The sequence below is a fragment of the Microcaecilia unicolor genome, chromosome 11 (assembly GCF_901765095.1).
Source record: "Microcaecilia unicolor chromosome 11, aMicUni1.1, whole genome shotgun sequence".
NCBI lineage: Eukaryota > Metazoa > Chordata > Amphibia > Gymnophiona > Siphonopidae > Microcaecilia > Microcaecilia unicolor.
In genome coordinates, this window is record NC_044041.1 from 158,501,846 (window position 1) to 158,512,662 (window position 10,817).

The window sequence follows — 10,817 nt, forward strand, 5'->3', positions numbered from 1 at the left end:
TACAGGTTACTCCTGAAACTTCTTTGAAGTCCAATGCTATCATGCCCCTTGGAGGCTGATATGACTGAATGGAGGATCTCTTGCCCAAGAATTGTACTAAGACTTATCAAATATTCCTAATTAAATGCCAGTTTTTTTAAAGTTCTATTGCAGTGATCCAGGAATTTGTTTACCAGTGAGCATGACATTTGGACTGGCTAAAACAGTGGAAGTTATAAGTCACCAGAAACAAAAAATGAGGTTTTAGTGAATTATGTTAGAGCAAACAATGTATAACATTCCAAACCCACCCTTTTAAGTGAAAAAATAAAAAGTTAAGGTCAAACGTGTAAATTTGTAGACTGCTTATGAACCCATGACATGAGCCATTCTCCACATTTTGAATTTGCTACTTTAGTCGCATATTCCCAGAGACGGTCACATATAGCTAAACTGCCTTAATAAAAAAAAAAAAAAGCCAGTATAGATTTAGCAAAGAGATCATGCTATGCTAATCCTATTATTTCTTTTAGGGTCTAAATAAGCATGTACAAAGGATGAAATGGACAATTTATAGTAGAGCTGTACCAAATAGCATATTTTACTATTCTGTCAAATACAAGTAATAAAAAATATTATTTGGCCGATTATGAATACCGGATGCGAATAATGTACATTGAGCTTTAGCATAATAAAAGAAGCAATGTGAAAACAGAGATCGTTTATTTCAGTAGAATTTAGCACAGTAGAGCCTTTTATAATTATTCATATTCAAATTTACATCACTATTCAGCCAAATACGAACGAATAATGTATTCAGGGCACTATTTGGGGTTGAATCGAATACGATTCAGTAGAGCTCTAATTTGTAGTACATTTGGGTGAATCTCTTCATAAATACAGTTAAAACTCAGTAAATAGATTTTAGAAGGCGTCCTTCATTGGACCCTACCTGTCCTTCCAACTATCGCCCCATCTCCCTCCTCCCTTTCCTATCCAAGATACTTGAACGTGCTGTTCACCGCTGTTGCCTTAACTTTCTTTCATCTCAAGCTATTCTTGATCCATTTCAGTCTGGCTTTTGCCCCTTTCATTCAACTGAAACAGCGCTTGCTAAAGTCTCCAATGATCTGTTCCTGGCCAGATCCAAAGGTCTCTATTCTATCCTCATCCTTCTCGATCTATCTGCTGCTTTTGACACTGTTGATCACAGCCTACTCCTTGATACGCTGCCCTCACTTGGATTTCAGGGCTCTGTTCTTTCCTGGTTTTCTTCTTATCTCTCCCAGCGTACCTTTAGTGTATACTCTAGTGGATCCTCTTCTACTTCTATCCTACTGTCAGTTGGTGTACCTCAGGGATCTGTCCTGGGACCTCTTCTTTTCTCCATCTATACTTCTTCCCTTGTTACTCTGATCTCATCCCATGGTTTTCAGTATCATCTTTACGCTGATGACTCCCAGATCTACCTCTCCACACCAGAAATCTCAGCCGAAATCCAGGCCAAAGTATCAGTCTGTCTGTCTGACATTGCTGCCTGGATGTCTCAGCGCCATCTGAAACTAAACATGACCAAGAATGAGCTTCTTATCTTTCCCCCTAAACCAATCTCTCCTCCTCCCCCATTCTCTATTTCTGTGGATAACACTCTCATCCTTCCTGTCTCATCAGGGGTCATCTTCGACTCCTCCCTCTCCTTCTCTGCACATATTCAACAGACTGCTAAAACCTGTCATTTCTTTCTCTATAATATCAGCAAAATTCGCCCTTTCCTTTCTGAGCACACTACCAGAACCCTCATCCACACTCTTATCACCTCTCGCTTAGACTATTGCAACTTGCTTCTCACAGGTCTCCCACTAGCCATCTCTCTCCTCTTCAATCTGTTCAAAATTCTGCTGCACGACTAATATTCCACCAGTGTCGTTATGCTCATATTAGCTCTCTCCTCAAGTCACTTCACTGGCTTCCTATCCATTTCCACATACAGTTCAAACTCCTCTTATTGACCTGTAAGTGCATTCACTCTGCAGCTCCTCAGTACCTCTCCACTCTCATCTCTCCCTACATTCCTCCCCGGGAACTCCGTTCACTGGGTAAATCTCTATCTGCACCCTTCTCCACTGCTAACTCCAGACTCCGTTCCTTTTACCTTGCTGCACCTTATGCCTGGAATAGACTTCCTGAGCCGGTACGTCAAGCTCCATCTCTGGCCATCTTCAAATCTAAGCTAAAAGCCCACCTTTTTGATGCTGCTTTTAACTCCTAACCCTTGTTCACTTTTTCAGAACCCTTATTTTATCATCCTCACTTTAGTATTCCCTTATCTCTTGTTTGTCCTGTTTGTCCTCTCTTCATGTTCAAGTGTACCGGGCTGCGTACGTCTAGTAGCGCTATAGAAATGATAAGTAGTAGTTTGACAAAGTCATAAGAACATAAGTGTTGCCATACTAGGACAGACCAAAAGTCCATGAAGCCCTGTATCCTCTTTACAACAGTCGCCAATCCAGATCACAAGTATCTGACTAAATCCCAAAAGAGTAAAACAAACAGATTTTATGCTGCTTATCCTAGAAATAAGCAATGGATTTTCCCAAGTCTATCTTAGTAATGGCTTAAGAAAATCCACTGCTATAGGAGGAGGATAGGGAGGGGGGTGGGGGATGGAGTAGATTTAGGGGGGATTACTGTATTAAAAATAAATAAATAAAAAAAGTTGGAAGTATAATGAGATAATGTTATAGCAATGGTGTGGTACTTGAAGGTTTTGTTTGTGCCAAAAATATTTTAAGTTTGTATTAATATGAGACTGATATAGGGTAATATTTGGATCTCAGATGCTTTAATTTGTATTTTTTACCAATGTTCAATAAAGACTTCTTATAAATTAGAAAATCCACTGCTTATTTCTAGGATAAGCAGCATAAAATGTTTTACTCTGGGATCTTACCAGGTACTTTTGACTTAGATTGGCCACTGTTGGAAACATGATACTGGGCTTGATGGACCTTCAGTAAGTGTAAAGGGAAGAATGCAGAGAGCCACATCATTGTAGCACAAGGTTACTGTCAGGTGAACTTGGAAATATTAAGTCACTTTGAGGAGCATTTTCAATACAACATCTAAATCCAATTTTGGACATTTTGCGAAAAACATCCAAAAGTCCAGTAGCAAACATGGGCATTTTCAAACCAGAAAAATGTCAAAACTTTTTGTTTTGAAAATACCCATTTGCTAGATTTTTTTTTTTTTGTGCTCAGTGCATCTATCTTTTAGGGCCATATTTGGGGAAAAAAAAAGTCCAAAGGAAAAACGCACAAAAACAAGCCATTGGGATGTATTGGGGGGGGGGGGGGGGGGGGGGCAGTGTTCTTAGTAGACTAGCCACACGGACATCCCGGCAGAGCAGTGGGGAACCCCAGGGGCCACTGCAATGGACCACATAAAATGTCCTAGGTACACATTACACCCTTAATATCAGGGCCGTGCCTAGGGTCTCTGGCGCCCCCCTGCAGCCTATCAGTTGGCAGCGGCGGCAGCACCCCCCCCCCCCCCCCCCCCCCCCCCCCCCCCGTGAAAATGATCGCTCACCACTTGCCGCTCTGACAGGAATTGTCAGCAATATTCTTAGAAACAAATTGCTATACATTGCAAAATAAGATAGCAGATGTAAATTCTCAAAGTGGACATATTCCAAACACTAAAATGAAAATAAAATGATTTTTTTTCTACCTTTGTTGTCTGGTGACTTTCTTTTTCTGATCATGCTGGCCCAGTATCTGATTCTGCTGCTATCTGTCCTCTTAACTCCGTTTCCAGGGCTTCCTTTCCATTTATTTCTTTCCTTTCCTCCTTTCTTCTTCATTTCTGGTCCTCAGCTTCTGCCTATTTTCTTCATCCATGTGCAGTTTTTCTCCTCTCTTCCTTTTCCCTCATTTCATCTCCTTCATCTCTCTTCCCTCCCCTCTATGTCCAGCAATTTCTCCTCTGTCCCCTGCTCCCTCCATTCATCCCTTTCCAGCAATTCCCCTCTCTCCCTGAGCCCTGCCCCCTCCATTCATCCCTTTCCAGCAATTCCCCTCTCTCCCTGAGCCCTGCCCTCCCAATCCATGCCCATCCATGCTCCTCTGTCCCCTGCCCCCTCCATTCATCCCTTTCCAGCAATTCCCCTCTCTCCCTGAGCCCTGCCCTCCCAATCCATGCCCATCCATGCTCCTCTGTCCCCTGCCCCCTCCATTAATCCCTATCCAGCAATTCCCCTCTCTCCCTTCCATGACCCCCCTCGCATCCATGCTCCTCTCTCTCCCATGCCCCAGCCTGGCCCGCCCTCTTCTCCCCCCCCCTTCGCATCCATGCCCCCCCCTTCGCATCCATGCTCTCGTTTCTCCCCTGCCCTCCCGCTCCCATTGTTCAACTGCCCACCCTCTTCTCTCCCCCCAACATCCCTTTTCTTTTTTTTTCTTTTTAAATTTACCTCCGTGGTGGCAGTTCCGGCAGCGCAGCGTCAGGGAAGGAGGCGGCGCTCTCGACGTCTCTAGCCTTCCCTTCGCTGTGTTCCGCCTTCTTCTGACGTCAAGAATGACGTCAGAAGAAGGCGGAACACAGCGAAGGGAAGGCTAGAGACGTCGGGAGCGCCGCCTCCTTCCCTGACGCTGCGCTGCCGGAACCGCCACCACGGAGGTAAATTTAAAAGAAAAAAAAAGAAAAGGGATGTTGCGGGAGGGCGAGCGAGGTGAGCATGGTGCGGCGGCGCCCCCCAGAGGGAAGCGCCCCCTGCCATGCTTACCTCACTTACCGTGTTAGCACGGCCCTGCTTAATATTGTATGATGAGCCCTCCAAAACCCACCAAAAACCTACTATACTCAACTGTACACCACTGTAATAGCCCTTTATGCCTGCAGGTGTCACCTATATGAAGGTACAGTAGGTTTTTGGTGAGTTTTGGAAGGGTCACTTTTTCCGTCACAAGTGTACCAGTTAGAGTGGGATATGGGTCTGGCTCCCCTTCTCTATAGTCCACTGCAATGACCACTAGAATACTCCAGGGACCTGCTTGCTGCTCTAATAGGACTGGCCATAACATCTGAAGCTGTCATAGAGATTGGTATGTACTGTTTCTTTCACATTTTTTGGAGATGGGAGGGGGTTGGGGGGGGGGGTCATGCCTTTATCCCTCCACTGGTCATCTTGTCATTTAGGGCACCTTTTTGTGGCTTAGGCGTGATTGAAACAGGTCTAGACCAAAACATCTTTTAGCCCTGGATGTTTTTGCTTTGTTCTGTTATGGCAGAAAAACATCCAGGTTTTGGGAATCCCCAAATCCTGCCCCCAGCACACCCCTCTTGTGATTTGGATGCACTGTAGAGAAAAATGTCTCAATTTTAAGTTTCAAAATCACGATTTGGATGTTTTCAGAGAAAAATGTCCAAATGCCGCTTCCGTTCTTGAGATATTTTCTGTTTTGAAAATGAGCCCCTTTATCTCCATGTTCCTCACTTGTACACTCAAGAAAGTTGCTAATAAGTTGCTGTTGGTATCCCTATCATTTCCTTTCTTCCACTTCTGATCCAATGGGCTATGTAGGACAGTCTGACCAATACTGATCGACTTGTCTTTCTTTCTGTTTCAGGAATCACTGGATGTGTGATCCCCAGAGAGCCTGAGGGCATCTCTAAGGCAACAGACAACTTTCCCTAACTGACCATGAGTCCGTGATGGAGCAGAACAGCTCCCCTCATATTCAGCTGTGGTGCCCTAGGCCCTTTGGCACCTACTCTCAGAACAAGCAATGTACTGGGGTCCAGATCAAGAAACCATTCATCTGCAAGCCCAAGGAGGATGGCGTCAGTTGTGGGGAGGTTTCATCAGAAAACACGCCTCCTCCTCCTCCTCCTCCTCTGCCACAGCCAGCAATGGTGCCACCTCCCAATTCTCCTAACCCGAACCAGGTGGAGGATGGCAGAGTGCTGTTGGACACTTGGTATGTTATTAAACCAGGGAATACAAAAGAGAAGATTGCATTTTTTGTGGCCCACCAGTGCAGTGGTGGTGGCAGCGGTCGAGTCAGTGCAGTGAAAGTCAAAGGGAACTGGGAAAATGATGGCTCCAAAGCCAAGCGCCGTCGACGGTCCCGTGATCCCAGCAAGGGTGAAACAACGTCTCAAGGGAAAATATGGAATGACATCAAAGAGCCTGAAGAGGTTTGCTTGTGTCCAGCCTCCCAGGGCATTCCCTCATGTGAAGCAGCTAGTGATACGGACTTGCTTTCAGTGGCTGAGATGGTGGCACTAGTGGAGAAGCGAACCGCTCTGGCCCTGCAGGGTTGCTCCAGGCCCTGCCCTGGGAATTCACACCCAGTTGGACCTGTGCCCGTAGGAGGGCTGACTCCAGTAGTTTTTGTTTCCACGGATCAGGAACAGGAAGATGACGAGAGGAAAGTTTCAGACTGCAACCGTGTGGCAGAGACCATAGCGCACTTTGAATCTCAGCATCGGGGCCAGAATTGCATACGCAGGGAGCCTATCCTGAGTACGACAGAATGTGTAACTAGCTCACCCCATACTCCTGGTGAGGTGAGGATTGCATTTCGCATTTCTAACAGGGATGCCCGTACTGCTTCAGAGCCAGGCCCTAGTGGCTTGTTCACAGGCTCTGGGTCTGGGGGCAGTGGAACCCGGGCCAAGGACAAAATCACTTGTGATCTGTACCAGCTGGTCAGTCCTTCCCGGGATGCCCTGCCTAACAGCGTGGAATTTTTGTTGGCCAGTGCCACACCTAAAGCAGAGGGCTGTAGCAATGCAGCCCGTGAGCCAGCAGACTCAGAAATGGCTGGGGAGATACCTCAGGCACTGCAGGTAAAGCTGGAGGCTGGAGCAGAGTGCCAAGCTTCAGAGAAGCTGAGCATGATGGCCCGGGACTGCACAGCTGGCTTCCACGTGGATGTGGTGGTGACGGGCGTGGTAGACCAATGTGTCTTTTATGGCAAGGACAGCAGTAAGGCAGTGAAAGAAGAGACGGTGCACTTGACAGTGGGTTCGCCTGCACAGCAGCAGCAGGACCATATCTCTGATGACCCCCCACCAGGTCAACTCTTTTTCCTCCATGCCCAGCTGCCATCAAGAACACCAGAAGAGGCAGAGAAGGCCTTCTTGGACACAACTAACAACAACCATGGTGATGGTGTGGATCCTTCAGATGGTGCTTCTACCAGTTGTGGCTTGGATCCAGATGTCTCTGATGCCTCACTCTGCCGGCTCTACCGCCATGTCTCCCATGACTTCCTAGAAATTCGCTTTAAGATCCAGCGGCTCCTAGAGCCCCGTCAATACATGCTACTTCTCCCTGATCACATCATGGTGAAAATCTTCAGCTACCTGCCTACCCAATCCCTGGTGGCCTTAAAGTGCTCTTGTCACTATTTCAAGAGTATCATTGAGGCCTTTGACGTGCAAGCCACAGATTCCAAATGGAGCCGGGACCCTCTATATCGGGATGACCCTTGCAAGCAGTGTAAGAAGCGCTATAGGAAAGGGGATGTCTCACTGTGTCGGTGGCATCCCAAACCTTACCACCATGACCTGCCTTACGGACGCTCCTACTGGATGTGCTGCCGGACAACCGATAAGGACACACCAGGGTGCCGAGTGGGGCTACATGATAATATCTGGGTACAACCTTGTGATATGTTAAGGGACAGGGCCCGGAGAGAGGATGGCAGGTGAACAGCAGAGAGAAATTCTAGCATGAGAATTGAACTTCTGGTGAGGGTGTGCTTATGTGTGGTACAAATGGCTTCTATATTCCTCTCCTAGAGGATGAGGGGAGGTTGTATGTTGCTGTTTATACAGAGGGGGGTGGGAGGAATGAATCCCAACTGTAAGAAAAATCTAAATTACCAAACTTTAATAAAAGTGTAAATGTGAGCAGGTATAAAATTGTAAGCTTTGGAAATAAGTACAATCCATTTTCTGATTGAATTTTGGGAGAGGATACAGGAATTCATCTTTGCGAGAGAATACTGGAATTCACCTTTGACCTTTTGAGGGGGTAGATGGAGGGTAGGGAGAAAGACACAGTAGTCCTAAAGGAAGGGCCTACTGCATCAAGCGGTAAATGAAGGGACTAATAAGGAGAACAAATCAGAAAATTTTGTAGGAACCCTGGGGGAAGGTTAGGAGAGGGATGCCTGTGTAAAGTCCTATTCTAATTCTAGTTATTTTACATACCCAGGTCCAGATGTACTTGGGGCTTCTCCTTTTTGTGTCTGTTGGGAGGAACCCTTAGAACCTGTGTTCTTCGCAGCTACTGTAGAAGGAATGGGGCATGCAAAGATGGTTCATCAAGCTACAGGCTGATTAGCTGTCTATACATGTTGTCAGCATTCTGGCCATATGTGTAGCAGCTGTGTGTGTAATAACTCATTTGGGATCTGAACATGCTGATGGGGAATATAAATGCCTTAAAGTGTTTCCCATATCCTCTACCCCACTCTGTCATTGCAGGTAAAAATATATATGGTGTGAGTCTTTCACTTGGGGGGGAGGGGGGCAGGCAACCAGCAATTAGATTTGGAAGAATGCCTCCCTATTTTATACAGGTACCTTGCACCTGATTTTGGAGGCTTTCCCTTGCTTTCCTGAAATTTCAAAGGGAAACTTCATTGGCAAAGTACATTATACCTAACCTGCAGACCTGTAAGCCCCATTTGAAAATTGCCCAGTATTAACAGTGCTACACTTTTCCTTTCATTTAATCAGCAGCAGAGCGGTATTTAACTTTAAGGAGAATTTCTAAATAGTTAATAGAAAATGACGTTGTTGGTTTAATGGGATGGGTGAGTTAAGTCTGTGTTTCATATTGTGATTTTTGTTTTTTTTTTTACACTTTTTCCTGGTGTGAACTCTCCATTTAATGACAGAAACAACTTCTCTCTGACAATGCAGACCTTATGAGCTAATGGCAGGGATTACACTTACTGACCCATAGCACCCAGTGCCACTGCTGCCCTAGGATGTAGGAGACATTTATAATTCCCCCACTCCCAATACCACAGTCGGGAAATATTGTGAGCTGGTAGTACATAGGGATGTGGGTTAATATAGCAGCTGAATTTTGTCCTCTGCGGTTTGATATTGGTTCCCTTTCTCTTATAAAGTTGTTATAACTTGTTAGTGATCATCAGCATTGCTTGGGTCGCAATGCTTGGGTCCCAGTGTAACATTCCATGCCCCCACAGGGTTGGGAGTGTTTGAGCCATCACTGAAGAGCACCCCTCCTTTCTCAAAACCATGCTCGAAACCCTAGTCCCCTGTGCCCCTCTGGATAGAATTACCAAAGGTTCCATGTCCTAAAGAACAGGCAGATGCTTGGACTAGCGCCCACATTTGGTCCCACAGGATGTTCAGAGTTAGCGAGCGCGTGAAACAATGAGTTAGCTGACTCTGAAAACTAATTGCATGCAAAAGCATGCTAAACAGAGTCGTCACTATTCCTCCCCAATGCTCAGTAGGCAGTGTGCCAAACAAGGGTGCTGCTCCCGCGGCAAACTCTATGCGTGTTAGGGTTTGCCAGGGCATTGGGAAGGAATGGGGAGACCCTTCAGCATTCATTTGCATCACCTCCAGGCCCCCACCCCCCCCCCAAACACAAGGGTCTGGAGGTCCGGTGGACCCACAGACCCCCCTCATCCCCCAAACACATAACCTCTCCCCCACAAATACATACCTTGGTGGTCCAGTGGGATCCTTGCCAACTGGACCTCTCTTCCCCCACCCCACCCCCTGGCTAGCCCTGGTGCTCTAGCATTGCCTACCCCTCAAATCCCCTCATACCTTAGAAGGAGGAGGGGCTTGAAATCTCTCCCTCCTCCTGCAGGCAGCACCTGCTGGAGGAGGGAGGGAGTGCTAGTCCCTCCTCCTCCTCCTCCTAAGGTATGAGAAGGTTGGGGGGGGGGGGAGTCAGGTTGGCACCTGACAAGGATCCCACTGGACCACCAGGGTATTATGTATTTGTGGAGGGGGAGAATCTGAGGGTCCACCGGACCACCTTCAGGTTTGACAGGTCCGGCCTGTCAAACCTCCTCTGTGGGAGGATTGTGCCTGGGCATGCTCTCAAGAGCCCAGGCACAATCCTCCATCGTTACTTCCTCATGTTCAAAGCTAATAGTGTGCATATCATTTGCATTCTGTTAGCTTTGAACACGAGGAAGTTATTTTTGGGCACTGTTCCAGTGGTAAACAGTGCTGGAGTTTTGAGCATCGGGCCCTTAGTGGTCAGGTTTCCCATGCTCTTCCACACCCAGTTCTTACATGGAAGTGCAGTTCTCTGTTTTCTTAATGAAAGCAAAACTAAAGATCCATGCATCCAGTAGAGGAAAAGCATGATTGGGTTAACTTGTCCTTTTTTGACATGACATTATTAGGAAGTGTATCTTCAGTTGCCACTTGCTCTGCCTTCTCCTCTCCCCCCCCCCCCCCCCCCCCCAATTCCTCTCATGTTTACATATCTATCGTTACGTGCATGTGTGATATCTCCAAAGTTTGTTGAGTTAAAATTAAAGAAGAAAAACGTATTGTTTTATGGCTTGACTCTTCCTCTGTGCTTCTGTTCTACATTTCTTTCAAGGTAGGAATATTACTCAGACCTAATTAATGTATTAGAATTTAACTTGCACCTTTTCAGTAGTAGCTCAAGGTGAGTTACCTTCAGATACAGTAGCACTTGAGTTTGATCTTACCCTTTGGTTGTACTAGAAACTGAGGGTTTTGTGTATGTGTTTTATATGCATTAGTATATTTCAAGTTATTTGAAGACATGCATAATAAAATAGTCACAAGAT

At 46.2% G+C, this 10,817-nt stretch overlaps 1 protein-coding gene across 1 annotated transcript in view; it reads left to right on the forward strand.

Moving 5' to 3' along the window:
* FBXO46 (F-box protein 46) overlaps window positions 1–9,905 on the forward strand; it is a 50,264-nt gene extending 40,359 nt beyond the window's left edge. Inside the window, exon 2 of the mRNA XM_030218139.1 lies at window positions 5,610–9,905. Coding sequence (XP_030073999.1) covers window positions 5,695–7,701 — 2,007 coding nt within the window. The 5' untranslated portion in view covers window positions 5,610–5,694 and the 3' untranslated portion in view covers window positions 7,702–9,905. The remainder of the gene's footprint in view (window positions 1–5,609) is intronic.
* Window positions 9,906–10,817: the final 912 nt, after the last annotated feature.